The sequence below is a fragment of the Anguilla rostrata genome, chromosome 4 (assembly GCF_018555375.3).
Source record: "Anguilla rostrata isolate EN2019 chromosome 4, ASM1855537v3, whole genome shotgun sequence".
Taxonomy (NCBI): Eukaryota; Metazoa; Chordata; class Actinopteri; order Anguilliformes; family Anguillidae; genus Anguilla; species Anguilla rostrata.
This window is the reverse complement of record NC_057936.1, coordinates 58432850-58453102: the sequence shown is the minus strand read 5'-3', so window position 1 is coordinate 58453102 and position 20253 is coordinate 58432850. Positions and strand designations below refer to the sequence as shown.

General features: G+C 41.8%; 2 protein-coding genes across 3 annotated transcripts in view; one reads left to right on the top strand and one right to left on the bottom strand.

The window, feature by feature from the left end:
* Nucleotides 1–277: 277 nt before the first annotated feature.
* prkaa2 (protein kinase, AMP-activated, alpha 2 catalytic subunit) lies at nucleotides 278–11531 on the bottom strand. Its single transcript, XM_064333508.1, has 9 exons — nucleotides 11239–11531; nucleotides 8831–8972; nucleotides 7173–7266; nucleotides 6705–6849; nucleotides 5838–5925; nucleotides 5055–5279; nucleotides 4184–4685; nucleotides 3844–3970; nucleotides 278–3606 (listed from the first exon to the last, which is right to left on the bottom strand). Exons 1-9 carry the CDS (start codon nucleotides 11330–11332, stop codon nucleotides 3359–3361), a joined length of 1665 nt encoding a protein of 554 aa, XP_064189578.1. The 5' UTR covers nucleotides 11333–11531; the 3' UTR covers nucleotides 278–3358.
* A 1759-nt stretch (nucleotides 11532–13290) lies between these two features.
* The window catches only part of plpp3 (phospholipid phosphatase 3), a 36714-nt gene continuing 29751 nt past the window's right edge, over nucleotides 13291–20253 (top strand). Inside the window, exon 1 of one of the 2 annotated variants that reach the window (XM_064333505.1) lies at nucleotides 13291–13851. In XM_064333505.1, the coding sequence (XP_064189575.1) occupies nucleotides 13713–13851 (139 nt within the window). In that variant the 5' untranslated portion in view covers nucleotides 13291–13712. The remainder of the gene's footprint in view (nucleotides 13852–20253) is intronic. The other variant, XM_064333503.1, reaches the window with a different exon arrangement.

Here is a 20253-nt window from a genome sequence, read left to right as displayed (position 1 = left end):
CGTTAAAAGACAGAAAAATACATCTAATCACAAACACTTTTGCAGACAGACGCTACAGTGGAGCCGTGTCGGCGCGGACACACCGGGAGTCCTACAGTACGGTTTCGATAGCGAGCGTTGCATTCCGCGCACAGCAGCATGCCACTCGCTGTGGCTGCAGCCTGTACTTATGTGGCCGTAAAGAACCGCAAGCCTACTTGACGCGCAGTTATTATTTAAAGCGTTGAAATGCCATTGGTCTTGTCTGCGAGTATTACGTGTGTGCACACTGTTTTGATTTTCTTTTCTTTTTTAATACAAAGAAAAAAACGCAAAGCCTTTTCCGACACGATTCAATAATTCTCTTTTCGCAATCAAATATATCAGTTCCCTCCGATTTTGTCATACCACTAGATTTAATTCAAAATAAGACAGTTTACTTTACATAAAAGTTATCTGAGGAGTGTATTTGCATGTTTACAGCAGCAGAGGGCAGAGTACAGCAATCAGATCTCCCTCCCAACCCCACAGTATTGCATTGCCAGTGTCTCTAGGGATGAGAACTCCCACTCCCCACCCGAGGTACATTTGTGCAACTAAACGGTGAGGGCGGAGAATATTCTAACAAGGGTTTGACATAAAGGGATATCTCCTCACGGCTCGGCAATCCATTCCACATTTTGACTGGTAGGACAATGAAAGTCAAGTATCTGCAACTGGCATGTGACAATTTCGTAATTGACCGGAGCAGCATTTATCGCTCGCTGACAATGCTAAAGCAATGATAACTCTGTGAATTTAACAGCATATATTGTGTATTCTTAATTAAATGCTTTTTAACATATTTTCAAGTCCTCGTGTTTTTACATTCATGTATAAACGATACAGCAATACTTCAGCTTATTGTGCCATTACAAATCAACATGGTACGAAACACAGTAACACAACCTCATGCATTCAGAAGAATGACTCCTCACTCAGGACAATATATGAAAAGGTAGGCAGAGAATTTCAGGAAGACCTAAGAAGTGAAATGTTGATGAAAAAGTTACAGTGTCTATATTCTGCTGCTGCTTCAGTATAAACATATTTATCAGAAACAGCAGGTGAGGGAGATGAAAATTCAGCTAATATATCGTACATGCTGGCTTTTCAATCTTCAAACTGATCATCACTATTGCTAAAGTGACTGCAGTTGCTGAAACCCATCCTCCCCCTTAACACTCATTTTCATTGGTGGTACATTTCAAGCTTGAAGCCTTGATTGGCTGGAGTGACTCCTGCAGTATCTATGGAGATTGAAAGGCCACTCAGCATGACCAATAGAGTCTCCACTGCTTTTCTGTCTTTTCTATTGGCACAAATGTTTCTTAGCACAGATAAGCCTTCCCAAAGTGTCACTACCTACCCGCCTCATGATCTTCACTGATTCACAGTAACTTCTGAGAAGTGAGGTTAAATAAGGTGTTCAGCACTAATAAATATTTCTATCGACATAAATATGCAATACAGACATAATCAAAAAAAAGAAAGAAAACAGTACAGTGTATTTAAGGCAACTGGAGGAAGTTTTCAGTGGCTTTAAATTATTTTCCCTGGCTTTGATCTCAGGCAGGACTTCAGCAAACACCAATCACCTCAAATCACCACACAGCTTCTGGGAACAACCAACCAGGTTTTTTTCCCCCCTTGGGTGAACTGATCAAATCAGTTTTGCAGCTTTTAAAAAAGCTGACTACCACAGGAAAACAGTACCAAGTAAATGTTAAATCATTCCCTTCTGCTCACTTTGTCTACTTTTAGATACAGGCCAATCCAAAGGGGGAGTTTGTTAGTTTGTTAAAGAGCAGTTGTCGTACGTATCCAGGTAGACGGCTACCCTCTCTCACAGAGGTTCTCAGCACTACCCGTTTTCCGGAGAAGGACACAGACTAATTACTGTGCTTTCCTTGTCCAGCCAAGGACACAGAGTGAAATCCATGGCCTTCACAGTCCAGCAGAGACATTCGCCCTCGCTGCATTTCCGTTATATTCCACTGGCTACGGCGTCCAATTACCGACGGTAACCGCTGGGTCGATTAAGCCAGCAAATGGAGAACGGGGAGTACTGAAGCCTCCCCGTTCCTCAGATGAACCAGGGCTGGGGTCTGGAATTTAAGAGTAAGCAGAGCGGTACTCTCGTTCACTAGCTGTCCTCGTTTTGGCTGAAATCTCCAGCCTTCGCCTTTTGTTTCCTGTTTGTCCATCCCAACCACCAATCATAAATCATTAGATGGCTAAATTCACAACAGGAACTTACTTTGACCTATTTCAAAGCACAACTTTTTTTTTCTTCCAGAAAACAAACCTGAACTATTCCCTTTTATTTAATGTCACTCAATTGTCATTTGCGGTCAATTTAGTACAGCGCTACTTTAATATACAGTATTACAGTGTATGACTGCCCATTTGATCACTAATCAAGTGTAAATCTGCCCACTGGACCAATGAGTCATTGTGTTTTCCAATTGTTTTCATGCTTGGGTAGCAATCTTAAAAAAATCAAGTTAATCCCCCATTTATTCTTTAGAACACAGATTTAATTTTGGATAAATCATATCAGTCTTTGAAGTCTTAATAACTCACAGACAGGAGGACTCCTAAGCACATCCAAAGCACTGACCTCAGACCACTTACGTGAATAAACACCTCAACCGAGGCTCAGGATAATACCTGTGAGGTTGTGGTGGCAAAAGCCGCAAATCCGCATCCCAGAATTATGCAAACTTGAGTGTGATGTGTTACAAGTCCAGAAATGATGTTTGAATATCTGCTGAATTCAGCCTGCCAATATTGCCTCATTGCTAGCCTGCTTGTTCCAACAACTACTGCGCATGTACCAGCTTTAAATTCAGGTCACGGTGTAGCAGGGTAATAACCTGAAATCTCAGGACAGTACTTAATTAAACTAGAACATATCAAAAAACCATCAAAAAATAAATAAAAATCTGACATCTCTAAATCATTAGAATCTTCTCTTATGTATACACTTCATTTTTGGTATGCCCTTTCAATTATTCACACAGCAACTTGCTGTCAAAACTAAGAGATAATATATAAATATATCATACATGTATACATGTGTACAATGTATTATATATCATCTGCAACTGCAATTTCTTTTAAAAATATATATAAAACAAAAGAAAATAATCAACAAATTCTGAAACTTCCTAGGGAAATCAGCTGTGCTATAGTGATGGCATTTTAACAGTGATTAGGAGATTAAGGGTAAGGGACAGGAGTGGGGTCATATACAGCGGGCAGGACTTACACGTGAGGGCGTGGTCGGGGGTGTGCCGGCCCCGCCCCGCCCTGCGACGCACGCGGGCAGCGTGACTCAGCGCGCCAGCGTGGTGATGAGGCTGGCGCACATCTCGAAGAAGTCCATGGTGTGGCTTCCCTGGCGCGGCGTGAGCAAGGGGGCGCTGCCCGTCAGGGAGCCCGGCAGGGAGCTGCTGAGCTGGGGCGTCTCCACCGACACCGAGGCCGACGCCGAGTCGATGCTCAGCCGCGGCCGGTGGAGCCCGGCGGCCGAGCCCGAGCGCTGGGGCGTGGAGGAGCCCGACTTCAGCTCCACGATGTCATCTGCAGCGCCAGGGAGGGAGGGAAGGAGAGACTGAGCTTACATGTATGTCCTGTGTACATGTCTGGACATCGTAAATGCTGCGGGAGTAACTCAGCCAGCTTCCTCAGCTAACATTACATGGATACTAAATACATCCCTCTGCTTGTCTCACCAGTAACATTTTTTCATCCCATGATCCTTTGTTCATCACAACATTACCAGTCAGAATACGGACAGTGCCAGTGAGGAAGACTCACCATCGATGCTCTTGAAGTCCAGGAGGTAACTGCGATTGTCCACCTGGTAGAGCTGCAGGCTCATCTTCACAAAGTTCCCCGTGACAGGATTCTTCCTCCTCACCCGCAGGTGGTAGGGGTTCACCACCTGGAACACAAGAGTTTTTTTTGTGTTTGTCAGTGGGATGACAATGTAGTGCAGTAGTTAGTGCACGAGCTCCATAATGCTTGGAGTACAACAAAAATATGGAGTACAGTCGAATCAAGAAAAAATATGGCTTTGTCCAAAATACTATGGAGCTCACTGTAGATATAAATGTAAGTGTATATAAGCCCACGGGGACGCAGAAGAAGTGCATACCTTCCAGTCATACTCCAGCTGCTTCATGGCACGGTACACTTCGGCCATGATGTCGTACGGTTTGCTCTGGCTGCGGATGCCCAGGTGCCACTTGGCCTTCTTGACAGCCAGCGGCTTGGGCTTGGTGGTGTTGAGGGCATCGAGGGGGCAGCGCGACTTGGGGCTGTCGGCCAGGAGCGGGGGCATGCGCTCGGGGTGGGGCTTGACCCCCGGGGGCAGCAGCATGCCCTCCTCCATGAAGGAGCCCGTGGGCGGGCTGGAGGCCAGGTAGAACTCGCTGGCCTGGTTCATGATGCGGCGGTTGTCGATGATGAGGTGGTACGCCACGGCCAGCTGGTCCTGGGGGTCTCCGCTGTACAGGCTGCTCATCACCTCCGACTCGGTGCTCTCAAACTTCTCGCACACCTCCCGCACAGCCTCTTCGTCAATCACGTTGGCGTCGTATGAGGGGTCCTCGGGAAACAGGTAGCCAGGGAGGTCCTGCTTGAACCATTCGTGCTCTCTGGCAATGACGACCAACACAAAATGTTTACAGCATGTCGCCAGCTCAGGAATTTACCCTGAATAACGACATCCTCTCTCCATGAGAGAAGCATCATCCTGCAGGATTCTGCAGCTCTGTGTCCCCTCATGAAACAGTCCCCATTCCTTGCAGGCTGGTGGAAGCTGCACTGAGCAGTTAAATGCCCTGTCCCTCCCCATATTATTCTTATAAAACCAAGAATGTTTTTTTTAAAAATTTGAACTGTGTTCAAGTAGTTTAGACAACAGCATGAACAAAATGGGTGGCAATGACGTGGCATTACATCGCATTGGATAAAAGCAAAATACACGTAATGCAATGCACTAAATGAAGGGTTACGAAAGCTACCTGATGTCTTTGATTGTGGCCCGCTTCAGGGGGTCCACCTGCAGCATGAGCATTAGCAGGCTAGCCACCGAGCGGTTCAGGTACTCCGGGATGTAGAACACGCCCCCACGGATCTTCTTGAACAGCGTGGGCACGTGCTCGTCATCGAAGGGCAAGGTCCCGCACAGCAGGGCGTACAGGATGACCCCACAGCTCCAAATGTCCACCTCGGGACCCGCGTAGAGCCTAGGGAGGGGACCAGCCATAATGTGTCATCAGTGTAAGCGATTTTTACAAGCCATGCTAAGTATTTACAGTTTTGCCAGTGAAAAAACATGTGGTTAACTGCCTTGTGGGAAAACTGGATACTGCAGTATCCCACTTCAATAATAATGTTACTTTGGCTTGCATTCAACTGCAATAAAATAGAACTCCAATTGATACATATAAAAATGTGACAATAATATAAAGTATGAAGAATAACATTTTTTCAGAAGGAAAGACAGCATTTTAACAACTGGGGAATAGGAATCAACTTCAGTACATGGCAGCCTTGTTTGCCAAAAAACAAAGGTAACTCCTCAGTATTTACCATTAGAGTACATTCATTTTTGCGAAGAAACTGTATTAGTTGAATGTAGCGACTGAAAATGCAAAACTATTAGGTTCTCACTAACTGTAATCCTCACTAGCAAACCGCAAAGAACAAAAACACAAAGCATCAGTGTGAAATTTGGTACAGTACTGCAGCCCTGCATGCCTGCATGGGATTTATATGGCAGAAGAAGATGTTGTCTCCTTCACCTCCCAGAGATGACCTCAGGGGCAGCATAGTTGGGAGATCCACAGCTTGTCCTCAGGAACTCCCCGTCAGACATCATGTTGGACAGCCCTAACAGACCAAATACAAAAGGATTAGGGAACCTATTGGATTGGGTTAAACCCTCCGTCTCACCTGTCAACATCTCACTAACAGCTTACAGGAAAGGATGAGGGGATTTTGTAACGGGCCTTTACCCTACCAGCCCTTAAACCCTACCAACATTCAATTATAGGCAGGGCAAAAGCAAGAAAAATTATATAATGACATGTTGACAAAACTACCAAATTAATAATGCAACCAATATATATCAGCCAATATACAACTGTCATTTTGACAAGTCTGTTGGTCTATTTAACTAGCCTACCCTTTAATATCAATACCTACATATACTTCGGTTTAATAATCCTGGTTTTCTTCTTTTTCTTCATAAAATGGGACGTAGCCATTTTGCATAAGGCGCTGCACACTGTGTACACCACGCAGACCTTTCAGCATAAGCCTGAAAAGGCCCCCTTTGAAGCGCTTGTTAATGAATTTATCCTGCTTTAATGCCACCTGACGCTAAGCCCCGACCCACCATCTTGCCTGACCGCTTGCCTCCTCCCCACCAATCAAATGCAACCCTTCAGTGCTTCCCCCCTGTCTTCGCTCTGTCCACCCCAACCCCCATACGGCTCAGAAAAGGGAAAGAGAATCCACCTATCGCACAACGCTGGGCTTCACTGGCTCCCTGCCAGAGTGGACATCAACACTGTCTGTTGCCTAGCAACTCAGCAGGGCATTGTCATTCTTTCTCTCACTCTCCCTCCGTCCCTCCCTCCCTCCCTCAGCCCCGGCCCAGAACCTACCAAAGTCAGCAATCTTGGCGTTCATGCTGCCGTCAAGCAGGACGTTCTCTGGTTTCAGGTCGCGGTGGACGACCATGTGTCTGTGGCAGTAATCGACTGCAGAGATGATCTGCTGGAAGAGACGCCTGGCCTCTGTATCCTCCACCTGCAACCAGGGGCACAACCATGGACTGTATGGGCATAACACGCTCTCAGGATGGCCTTAAACTCCGCCTCCGCATTCTGACATTTTCCTAAGAGCTTCCCAACATACGCTCTCTGCAAAACTCTGCATGGTGCTACAATATAAAAATGAAGATTCTAAATGGGTTTTTTTTATTTTTATTATGACTTTGTGTCTTTATTTGTGAATCCATAAAGGTTGCTTGATACATTATATAATAAGCACATCTAATTCACCCTACGGATGCTCTTGAAATACTGTTATAATGGATTGACGTGGGCATGAATAAGACATTGAATTCTTACCCTTCCATGCTTACAGATATAATCAAAGAGCTCCCCTCCAGAAACATACTCCATCACCATGAAGAAATCTGTCGGAGTGCTGATCACCTGGTATCTGAAATACAAAGGGGAGACTCTGATCTACAGTGACATCATCTGTGCCTTCAATCGGAATGTATCTGAAAATTCTGAATACCAACCGTTAGTTTCAGAGAGCTGACACGGACGTACAGTGACACATACAGTATAAATGAATTTACTGTGGTGAAATAATTCCATGCGTCAAGCACAAGCTGGAAAGAGAACGGTATCTTCAAGCCTCAAGATTTCTTTTTTCTTTTTTCATTTGACATTAAGCATTCAGCTTTGATTATATCTGGGAGGAAGAGCGAGTGCATGACACACAACGACATGACTATGGAAAAACTCTGGTATGAAAAGACGGCATGTCGACAAAGGTCAGACATGTTGACTAAACTGAGCCACACTGTTATGACTCCCCCCCACTCCCCTCCAAGGGCTCTGCCGAGTTCTACTCAATTCTCATTTTGTCTGGCATTATAAAATATTTGAGAATCGTGGAGACGGTCGCTCAAAGCACTTCAGAGAAACGCCTCCGTGCCTGTTTTCCTCAGATTACACTTTGTGCAGTGCTCGGCCGCGAGAGGTTATTTGGCAAAATGTAATAGAAAATGTGGCTGTTACTGAAATAGATAAAAGGCTTATTTTAGAGGCTGTCTCACTGGGAACTGTGCTGCACCGACAGCGACATTCAGGGCACCAGATAGGGGATGTGTGCCATAGTTCAAAGTGGCCTGTGTCTTCCCTGTCCTAAAAATAAACCTGTAATGGTATTATCCTCACAGGAAAAAAAAAAAAAAACACATTGGTAACATGGGAGGCCGTCCCAGGGGATTTACCCAAGAAGGAATTACACATCTATCTGCTTAACCTGAACTGATTTTTTTGCTCAAGAGAGTGTAGCTTGTTTATAGCAGCAGGTCCCAGAGGGTAAACAGGAACATTCAAAACTCACCCTGCAGTTGAATATTTTACATTATTTTGCATGCGTTATTACCGCTCACAATCTTGTAACTTCGTATTTACACATTTATATTCCAACATACCATGCATAACACAGGTTTAAGTGGCTTGCTTTGCAGCCAGTAAACATCCACTTGCAAATACAATATGTTCAGTTTTGTTTCCACCAGGCATTCCCAGGCAAGTGTTCATTGACTGTGAAGCAGAAGAACAGACCCCGTCTGTTTACACTGTATTGATGCCATTGTGTTTACACATTTTCTTGGATCTGAAGAGCACCTTAGGCCCATTTTGGCTTCACGTTCACATTTTGCTCTGTGCACATTCAGAGGGAACAGCAACAGTCTTAATTTCAACGTGGAAACAGAGGCAAATGGGAGCAATATTGTGCATCAAAGTCAGTGACGTTATACTACACCATTCGGTCAGAACTGTAACATCACTATACTTTTCTAAAATGCCCGATCTATAATGACTAACACTGGAACAGTGGAGACATTGGGAAATTGGTAAGTGTCGTGCCTGTTTCGCATTGATTTCTCATAATATGGCTCATGATGGGCTTGCTGCAGAACGTACAGTACGTGTGCTTACGCATGAGGAAAAACAGCAATGCGATGAAGGACTCCACTCACAGTTTAATGATGTGAGGATGGCGAAACAGCTTGAGGTTCTGGATTTCCCGCTTGATTTTACCCACCACATCGAGGCTGCGGATCTTCTGCCGATTTAGGATCTTCACAGCGACCTTGTGTCCTGTGAGCTGGTGCTCCCCAACTGAAAAGCAAATGGATAGACGGGGACATAGAGATGTTAATAAAGGTGTACCACAAATATTCAAAATGAATTAGCTTTAAGATGTAAAGTATTAAAAATGGATACATAATTCATCACATTGTTGAATGGCCATGATATGTTATGTATTCCCAAGATAATAACTGATTACAGAAAACCTAATTTATAGAAAATATATCCTTTAAAGAGATTGTTTTGGGACTACAGAATAAAGTAAGATTCGACATTTTGACACGTGACCTTCTTCACTTGATCATTGAATAACCATTCAATACTAACCATCAGATCAATTAAAATAATCACATACAAAATTACCCTTAGCAGTCCTCACAGACGTGCTCAACTGACATGATAAAATGCAAGTTGGGCTTTTACTGTGGAAAAGAGCTTAGTGTGTGGCTACCTGGCATTTAATTGGGTGGCAGTGTAGTATAATAGGTAACGAGCTGGTCTAGTAACCTAAAGGGTGCAGGTTCAATTCCCAGGTTGGGAAGGTACCCTTGAGCAAGGTACTTAACCTTCAGTATATATCCAGCTGTGTAAATGGGTGTGTAAGAAGTTGTGTAAGTCGCTCTGATGGCTGCAAAGCAACATCCTTTGCCAATATCTTTATGTTTACATATTAATATATTTCGAGATGAGAATCATGGCTCATATTGAATCTCTTTGTTGTAAACCTATAGAAACACAGTCTCCACAGATCTCTCTCCCACTTGCTCTTAATGTCCAATTGCAAACTCTCTGCAGGTATGGCCTAAAAAATAAAAACTTTACAATATTTCGATTTAAAAAATGCGTTCACACAAGCAAACTTTTCTGCAGGATTGTTTGTGGGGAAAGGAAACTTCGTAAAAAAAAATAAAAAATTGGAGATGCGGAGGAACAGTATAGCGAGATGAACTGGTGGACATGGAAGCATGATGTATTAACTGACTGCTGCCTACTTAAATACGATAGGATCGAAAATTGCGGTAGCCTAATATATGAATAATTCGTGTCAATTATTCATTAATAAATGTCAATTACGCGTCTGACTTCCGGTTCTTCACATTCATTCAGATTTTTTTCTTCGCAACTGTCCCTTTCTAAGGCCAACCTCTTGGAAACCACGCAACGCCTTAAGTTCCAAAACACTGCAGGAATTTCTCGACCTACTGTCCTACAGACGCAAACTCCTCTACCGCGGCCGTTTGTTTTATGGCCAACATATATGCGTAATTTTGTATTACTGTAGACAACTAATCGTTAAATGTAGCCTGTAACGAATTTATACCGTTTTCAATGATAACAGCTTGTTTTGAGAACACTGAATGTTATCGATATAACAAAATGGCATCGTCAAATATAACTTGCTCATGTTGTTTACAAACTGTGTTTGTAAACACAGGATGTTTCTCAATTTACATTGTTCCACTGTGCTTGGTTCGACATAATACTGTTAGCTAGCTAACTGTTGGAATTCACAATGGAAGGCTACCCATATGGCAAACAGTTTAGGATTCAACACTATTACTTTTTAACTATGTAACGTTAGGCCCAGAGAACATTGGCCTCGTTCTTAAAATAAGCTTCGTATCACATTCAGCGCGCCCAACATCCAAACGAGGCACTGGATAGAACTGAACAGCTACAAGGTCATAATGCCCGGAGATCATCGTTGCAATCGTTGACCGTATAAATTAAATTATTTGAGAAACCGCTCGTCAAATGAGATATGGAATACAACGGAAACATGTCGATGCTACATTTGGTATTACTGTATAGCGTTAGATTGTAGCCTATATCATCATCATGTTCATCATCGAATAGTCTACAAGTGAATAACGCAGTCTACTGATACATAGACTAAATTCCGTTACGGTTAATGGGCATATTTTTTATTTATTTCATTGGCACTCGATCATGACGAAAATTCAGTTTTCTGCCCTGTATAAAACGTACATTAATCTTTCTCAGAAAAATCATATTTATAGGTGTCACGACATTGACAAATGTGCGACAGCACTGTCCTGTGCTGTAGTCCTGACCGATTTCACATTTTGCACACTCCCCATTCTCAAATAACATTTACGCAGTTATTTCACATTCCTCGAAGAAGGTCATTTTCCATTCTCGACCGCAACGGGACTACGTAAATAGCGTACACGGTTCACCGGTAAGTTTAACAGTAACGAGAGGGGGGAAAAACACTATTTTCTCTTGATCTCTTGCAATGCCTGAATAACAGTATAAAATCATATCACTTAACTCTTAACTTTTCCGAAGGTGCCGACTCCAAGTGTGTCTCCAAGGATGTAATGTCCTATTTTAACCCTGCCTTCGTGTTTCTGCTTCTCAGCCATTTTACCATTTGGAATCCTACTGAAGCTCTGCCCAGGGTGCAGAGGGAGGCGGGGTCGGAGTGGAGGACAGCAGAAGACCACGCTATGTGGCAGTAATTCGAAAAGCCGGATGAAACACTCATATTCTGTGTTTTTCGCACTACCTATTATAAATAGATTTGAATAATTACAACATAATTTAATTGCCGTGCCAAATAGTAAACACTGCGTGTGTTCTAACATTTAGCCTATTCAGCTTGTACCCACCTTCTCATCTCCATCCGATAATTTTAATTTCGCCATCGTTCATGCGTAAGCTTCTGCTACCAATCGGCGGCGCGTTAAATCTTGGCAACTCTTTGCTTTTTTTTTTTTTCTCCGTTTGTTTGCTTGTTTGTTTTTTTGCCCGTGGAAAGTTTTTGTTAATGAGTGAGAATTATTTTTTTATTGACATATATCAAGTTACAGCAGTTGACAGCAACGCAAGAACAGGGAAAACATTGGGAAATCATCCAGCAAACGAGGATAAGATAAACTTCAGCATTTACATTCACTAATACGAATCTACAATTATTAGTAATAAAACAGAACAGAAAGGAAAATAAATAAATCAACTATCATAATGAAAAATATATGCATTCATAAAATTGATAATATATGTTCACACACTGATTTAGCTAGTGGTTTTCATTACTATTTAATAGTTTTTCCAAAATTTGTGTTATTCACTAATTTTAACCATTTGAGTAGAAGGTCAATTTCTAAAATAAGAGAAACTGGGGGATACATTTAGCACACTTCTGTTTGTGAATGAAAAACTTTCCATCATGTTCACAATATTCTTGTGATTTGTTCTTGTCATAACAGCGATAATTTTCATCAGTGGAAAGTTGGGAGTTTTCACATGCTCTGTCGAATAAGGCTTCGTCACTTTTAATTCTTCTATTTCATTTCTAAGAGCATCATATTTCAGATTTATTATTTGGATCTACCAGAAATTACTCAAAGTATTAATTAGCCAATAATGCTACTCTAATGCATGCAATTCATACTGTATCACTGTCATACCACAATCAGTTTCGTTAAAATTTAGTTCGTTGTATAGGTTATCACCCATTCTGTCATTTTCATTTGCTTTCATCTGCAATCATATGCATATTAAAAAATAACTTTAAATGAAATGTTGTTCTTATTTTAACATAGTTTATATATTTTTGAGTCGGTCTGTGCATGTGCGCTTACAGTAGCCTACCTGATTTGTATATTTCGTTTTAATCGCTGATATCAAATTGAAAAGTATCTAAGTTTTTGTAACCGTTTGATTGGTGTTATTGTTTTGTCAGTCTGTTTTTAGCGAGTAATTCAGAAAAAAGCTTTGAAAGACGCTTGAACACTAGATGGCAGAAAATATGCAATGATCACAAACTAATGCGTTATATATATATATATATATATAGGCTTATATTGTATATTTTTTTAATTGTTTGACCGTTGTATTTTTTTCAGTGCACGTTCCATGACACTTGTGTCGTTTCCTTGTTCCTACTGTAGCCTTGTAAATTCAAACAAACAAACAGGTTCATAAATTATTCTATTTTAAACCAAAAAAGAGGTTGAGGCATGTTGTGTCAGAAATAATTGCAGAAATTACGCAAAATTGCGTTTGTATTGAAAAGTTTTCAAAATGTAATTTAAATTCTGAATAATATGATTTTGTTACTTGAGTCTTCAAGTTTCTTCAGCAAAATGTGTACGATTACACCCTTCCCTGTGTTCGCCGCCGTCTGTTTGTGGCGCTAAAATCATTCTACCAAAAATGGCCACTTGGAGCACTAAAGACCTATTCTTGGTCATCTTTTTGGAAAAGTTTCTCGTCGAATATATGGCGGTAATTACTTGTAGCGTAAACCTCGAGGAAGGGGGCTGAGCCTGGTAGACTGCACAGTGTTACTTTAAGCGGTAGGAGGAGGAGGAGGAGGAGGAGGAGGAGGACAAGGATTCATAAAACAGGAGTTGGTCAGCAAGGACTCAGAGCGCGACGTTCAGTCCAAACCATTGAACGGAACAGCGTTACATTGAATTCCCATTCATTCCAAGAGATATAACCAAAACGGTTTCTTTTTTTAAAACGAAGACTGCAGTTCGAAGAGTTCATTTAGGCATCTTTACTGGGCCACGTTTATCTAGAGTAGGAAAATACTGCTACATAAAGTAAGGGGTCAAAAGGGATATTGCACCGGTCCACTGCTGATCAAACTTTGCAGGACTTTTCTTCCCCCGAGTCGTAAGGGAAGTTTTCCCCTTATTGCATGACCCTTTTTGTTTAAACTATTCTGTTGCTTCTTTGATTTCTTCGTTTGTCTGGTCTTGGATTTTAAAGAAAATAGGAAGAGGTTATCAAATGCAAAACTACATGTATGAGAAGGCAATGGCACCAGAGTCCAGAAACGGAGGAAGCGCAACGTTAAATAACAACAACGGCATAGACAACAGCAAGAGGAAATTCCTGATCTGTCTCGATGTCTTCTGTTTACTTCTAGGTAAGTTGTAGTGTTGCCAAGTCGCTTTATTTAATTACACGATAGAAATTAATGGGGATGTTGACGCCAGGCTTAGCCCTACAACTGTAAAGAGATGACCGCTGGTCATACACATGTCACTGGCCATAGCCTACTGACTGGAGTTTGTCTTAAAATTATAGTCAAACACAAATTAAGATGTAAAAAAATAGGCTACAAAGTGAACAAACAGTATACATATTCTTAACACTCGTTGTAAAACTAGGCTAGAAGAATTACTTTGTAGCCTGTATTTACAATTTCATGTTTTGCATTGCGATTTTACATTCCCATACAACCTTGTCAGGAATACTTCAGTGCACTGTAACAGCTATAGTGGTAGTTTTTGTTTACCCGCGAGTCTGAGGCTCAGTTTTAAAACAAAGTGCATTTTCCGTTCTTATCTGCTTTTAACAGAAGTAGTCTACTCGCACCGTTATTTTTTTTCTTATCGTAATGCCTGTCCCACCATCCCGGCATTTTGTCAACGGGACAATGGCTACACAACTGAAGTTTGAAAGTGTAGCTTTGATAAAACCAATCACACGACTCTGTTTCGTCGTAAATTTTCGAATAGGCTACTGATGGCACCAAAAATAACTTCGGCATACAGTAGGCTATATCAGTATGCAGCGGGAGTGACCAGGGATAGCCAAATCGTTGTTGAGAGTCAAACCTCTACGCTGTTGACATTTTTTTTTAAATTGATGTAGGAACCTGGTCAGCCAAACTTTTACATTTAATAGCTTATGTCCCTTACTCGGGACAGCAGCAAAACATTTTTTTTACGTTGTGTCTGTCAAGTTTACAGCTTCAGTTATGCTTTGCTCTCGTCGTGCTTATTTTCGTTATGGGCTCTAAAAAGCATTTATTGCAGAGAGCATCCCCCGACTAATGCTCTGTAGGCTACTCTTATGGCCACTCTGCCATAAACAATTAGAATACACATTTATTCTACTAGCCTATATGAGTAGCAAACATATTTCATGAGACGTAGAGCCTATTATTCGGATTTTTTATTTTATTTTTTTGGAGCTAGGCGTTTACACTTCTTTTTAATGCCAACAGGTCTATTAATCAATGATTGTTATAATCACTAAGATGGGACCATTGTGGCAAGAAATAAATGGGTTTCATTGTTGTTCTTATAGCGTACACTTTTTTATGTCTAAATCCTTAGAATATGCATTTATAATAACATTGGAAAACTTGAAAAGCCATGAAGAAAATGAACCATTCGGTGACCGTTTTGATGTGGTTAGTGTTTCCAGGGTCGAGGCTGTGATTACCGCAGAGCATTACTGGGGATATAAGGGTGGCGATGGCTTGCATTGCTTGGTCCTGTGTCTGCAAGTCATCGGAGGTGAAGTTTTGGCTCCCTGGAGCTCTCCTCCCCAGTTCTGGCTGTCAAGAAAGCAAGGGATAAAGAGAATCCAGCCAGCATTACACGTTACATTATTTCAAAAACATTTTACAAGGGCTTTCAGCTAGCCAGACTCTCTGAAGCACTTTGTCGTGATATCATATCAAGGCTCCCCATCTGAAAAAGTGGTTATCTCCTGGCTCTCCCTGGTTTTGGGCAAGGGGTTGCTTGGAATAATTGTTTAAACATGTGGTTTAATGCAAGGCTAACGTCTCCAAATATGGACAGTGTTTCACCTAAAATTTCAACCTTCAAAGCAATAAACTGAATTTCTGTGTGACCTGATTAGTTTTTTGCACTTTTGACCGCTGGATGTTTGCAGGCGAGGTTGAGGACATGCTGAAAACATTGAGTGATGTGTGTTTTGAGGTTAAACATGCCCTAGAGTATTAATTGATATTCAAATAGCTTATATGTGGAGAAAACTATCAGATATGTAAGCAGTATAAGAAAGGCATGCAGTATCTTTGGGCTTTTATTTCTGTCAGACTAGAGTATATAAATAAATAAAACGAAGCAGTGCATCTGGAGTGGACTCTGAGTGTGTTTGTGTGCGTGGGTTATTAGAAACAGACGTATCTTTATTTTTTTGTTCGCTTAAGTGCAAAAGTTCTTAACACACATGGGTTGGATTCCCTTCAAAACCAACTTCCTTCCCCTCAGAAATCCAGCTGACTTTTTTTGTGCATCAAACAGAGAAGGCAAACAAATGTGTTCTTTTGTAATGCAAAAAGCTGAGTGGCTGGTCTGTCTTGTGGTGTTTGATGGTGAAAGAAAGATACACTGGGGATTTAGAGAAAGAAAGCTAAGTTGTGAGCAACATGAGGATATTTTATTTCATTTCTGGAAAGCACAATATAACTTTTCATAAGTCTGAGGTTTCGTCCGTCTCCTCTGTTTCCCCATGCTCTGATGTTTATGGATGCACTTGCATCACTGTCTGTTCGCCTTCCCAAGGGGTTTGTGCTGTGCCACTTTTGGTCAAATTATTTTTTTGTTTTAGAAACGATTTTTGGTCTTCACACAGACCACTATCGTGACCACACAACATCATGTCTGTACTATTGCACATTCAAGACCAGAGACAGAGAGAGAGTCTTTATATTTTCAATGTTTCACATTATTCATAAGTATTCTAACACAATACCAAATGTGTAGAACACCGTTCATAATTTCCGCATCTGAGAGGGTAATTTAATTGGGTCAAGTCAAACAGATAATGGACAATAGACAGAGACCACTGAGCATGTCGGTGTGCTGGTAGCTCTCTGTTGAACTGATTTGTATTGATAATGCATTTTCAGTCTGTTCCAGCAAGCAGCCCTTTGGTGGAGTGTTGGTGCAGAGGGTTGCTTGCATTCTTGTGTTTGCATTTCTGCCTGTAGGCACGTTCCATTCTAAAGTATGTGCACTGCTTCAAATGACCAGGTTACACTGGGACCACTTTGGCCCCAGATTAAGTTGTATTTGGTCACAGTTTGAAGTCTAGCACTGACCATGTGTCATTTTTAATTGAAGCTTGTTTGAGGAACATAGTTTTTAAAGGGGACCTCCAGGCAAAGTAAGTTCAAGCTGGCTTGGGTCCTGGTCTCAGAAATTAAATTATCACCTAGTGTCAGATGTGGGTGTTTGTTGCAAAAAGATCACCACCCAGATTGAGTAACACAAGGCTTTTAAAAGAAGATGTGCCTTTTCAGATGGCCGGGTGCTATTGTCACTTATCCTTTGTGTCTTTTTTGTAGAACGGTGAAGGAATTTAGAGCTCGATAATGATCATATGATCTCCAGCCTCAAAACCCCCCCTGCAATACTTTGAAATAAGTCATGGAATTTAAAGCTCATTAAAATACATAGGTCAATATTGAAATATATATGGTCTCTGGCACAGTACATTTGTTTTCCAATTTTCTTCTAGTTATAATGCAGCCTTCTTGCCTTCTTTTCTTAATTTCTGGTGTACATAATGAGGATACAGCATACACAATTATTACATACATTTCTAGGATGCTTTTGAAGTCCGTTTCAAGATGTACGTAGAATGTAGAAAGTGGCTGTTAATGCAGGTGTTGGCAGTTCATGTTTTTATATATATATTGCTAGTTGGAATAAATAGTGTCTACAATATTTCTGTGGGAGTTGTGTCTTCATGCATTTTAAGGACTTTTAAAGGTATGCCAGGATGGCATGTGTCAAATGGCAGTGTGCCTACTCCATTAAATACTTTGGCTTTAGCCCTTACCTCTTGAACTGCCTTCACTTGGCCTGTTCTATAAATATTTTCCAGAATTTCTTGCATTCTTCATTGGCAAAGTGAGCAGAGAACTCTATTGAAGTGCCATCTGGTATAATTTTGGAAGTGTGTGTGTGTGTGTGTGTGTTGAGGAATTCAGGAAAGGGTGGGAAAAGGTAGTCTGGGTTGGCTTAGGTGTGGCAAAGTGTGCTGTGAAATGCAATACTTTCCAGCCCATTTCCATGGAGTTCACTTACAATTACTGAGTAATTGCTGAGACCCTTGAAGCTCAGCACATTTTCATGAAGGAATTCAAACGGCTCTGAGCAGTTAAGTCAGATTCTTCTCGCACTCATTTGTCACCATCTTATTGTTTTCCGGCAGGGTACTGGATTGATAAGCAACCCCTATGTAAATTAGAGAGATGGCACAGATGTTCTGTCAGTGAGTCCAGTCAAACCCTGGGTGGCTGACTGACCTATTTCCCCTCACTGTAGTGTGTGTGGTTGTTTACCTTTCTGTTGCTTACAGTTCTTGACAAAAACCGAAGCTGTCACAACCAAATCGGTGTTTATAAGTCTGAAGTATACGCTCCACTTTCATAGTAATTCTATCGTGGATGAAATTGGTGTTTAGCTTTTCTGTGAAAACACCGTGTGGTCTGGGATGGGTTGTTGAGGATTTTCCAGAATTTTGGACCCATTTTGTTTTTCCCTTTCTTCAGTACCCACTGGTGTGATTAATATACCAACGATGTTCTTGGTACTCAGCCCCCAAACTGTGCAACAAATGAAAAAGGGGGGCATGTTGGGATTCCAGCCTGCACAACCAGCATCGCATTGTACTTTAACTGTGTCTGTCTCTCAGAGTCCTATCTACAGCTTCTTGACTAGATCAGTTTTATGCAGACTCACGTGTAACCTTGGGTTCTGTGTGGACGTGACTTCACAACTGATTGTGCCATGCTGAGAGACTGCTTTTGAGTTTTCCATGGATTGATGCTTGGGAATGAACGCTGTGGAAAGAGTGTGTGCTTGAGTCCTCTTTCCTGTACGGACCTGAGAATATTACTCATAACCATGTGTGTGTGTGTGTGTGTCCGTTCATGCATGCTTCCTTTACTCGGGTGACACCATTACATTTTATAAGACTATCCTGGTAGTGAGTCCTTCCTGTGTTGTGCCCACACACGAACGCATTACATAAACAGTTTTTCACTTTAAACGTAGGCTGGTTTTTGCGGCTGCTTGCAATATGACTAAATTATATACCTATGAGATTTACAAGGGAGAAGAACTTGTTCTACATAGCAATTAAATTGACGTGTAATGGCCTGGTGTGTTGGTTTTTCTGAGAATTTCGGCTGGCTGCGAGAGTCTGTATGTGCACAATGTCCGCTGTTTGGATATTCTGGAGTAGATGCTAAACAGTTTGAAGCAGGGGTGTGAGGAGAATGTTAATTAGGAGTTATCAAACTTAGGCACGAGAAGGGTCACTTTGCTGGTGGGAGGCCCCTTTGTTCGTAGTGGACGGCTTCAATTACCATCTGTTTCACTGTGCTTACGCACTCTCTGATTAGCCACCTAGTCTTTGTGTAGTCAAACTGCAAACAAAATAAACAAAGCCTAATGGAAAAAAAGCCAGGTGTGAAATAACATTTGCATCATAAAAAATTAAAAAAAACCCTCACTTCACTGTTTGTTTTCCCAGTCAGTTTTGGCAAGTGAAAACAATGATACATTTCAGGATTGAACTAAATTGCCTTCTACAGATCTATAGCAGCCATAAACTATTGTGCTAGCAACAGTGGCATTGGATAAACCTGGTTGTTGTGTTGATAACAAAAGGCGTGGGTGGATGTATGCTGTGAAATATGCCAATTTGAATTATTTCCAAAGCAATACAAATTTGAATTTGTTTTTAAAGCACGCCTCATTCTCTCATGCATAAAAATATATTGTTATTCAACTTCCTCGATGATGAAATTGGTTGCAGTTTTTTTCTGCATTTATTTATTTTCTTGGGAATGTATCATCAGTGGTTTCCACACAGGCCACCTGTGACATCAGCACCTCTCTGCTGTAGCCCAGGAGTCACTGGTCACTGCATGCATTCTGTGAACTAGAGTACCTGCCTCTCTCTCGCTCTCTCTCTCTCTCTCTCTCTCTGATCTGTGTCATGTGGATTAACCCCACAAAGCCCTGCATTCCTTCTCTAATGAGGCTCGCTCCTTCGGCGAAGCTTCTTTGGCTGTGCTTTATGGCTGCTGTGACACGGCCTCAGCCTGATGCTGATTGGCTGTCCTCTGACTGGCTATTATTAAGAAAGAAGCAGGAGGCAGCGGCTCCATTCTCTTCATTCAGCCGACTCTGACGGACAGTTCCAAGCATGTGCCTGTCGGGGGGGCCTATGCTGCGCGCATGGTGCCAGTTCAATAAGTGGAAATGGCCCAAGTGTGTGTTGAAATGGATATTTTACACATTTTAAGTCACGCACAGTCTTGATGAGATAACATGCATATTGTCAGTTATGTGCCAATTGAGTCATCTCCCCTGAGCATTCTGTCCAGCTGATTTGTGTACAGTGGGGTAGCTGAGACCCTGCTCTCTCTCTCTCTCTCTCTCTCTCATTGCTTGACTCAGCACACTGTCAATTGGTCCTCTGTCCAGCTCTGTTTGTGTCCCAATGCTGTCATTCTCTGTGCCTTCAACAATGGCTCCCAGAGCGGGAG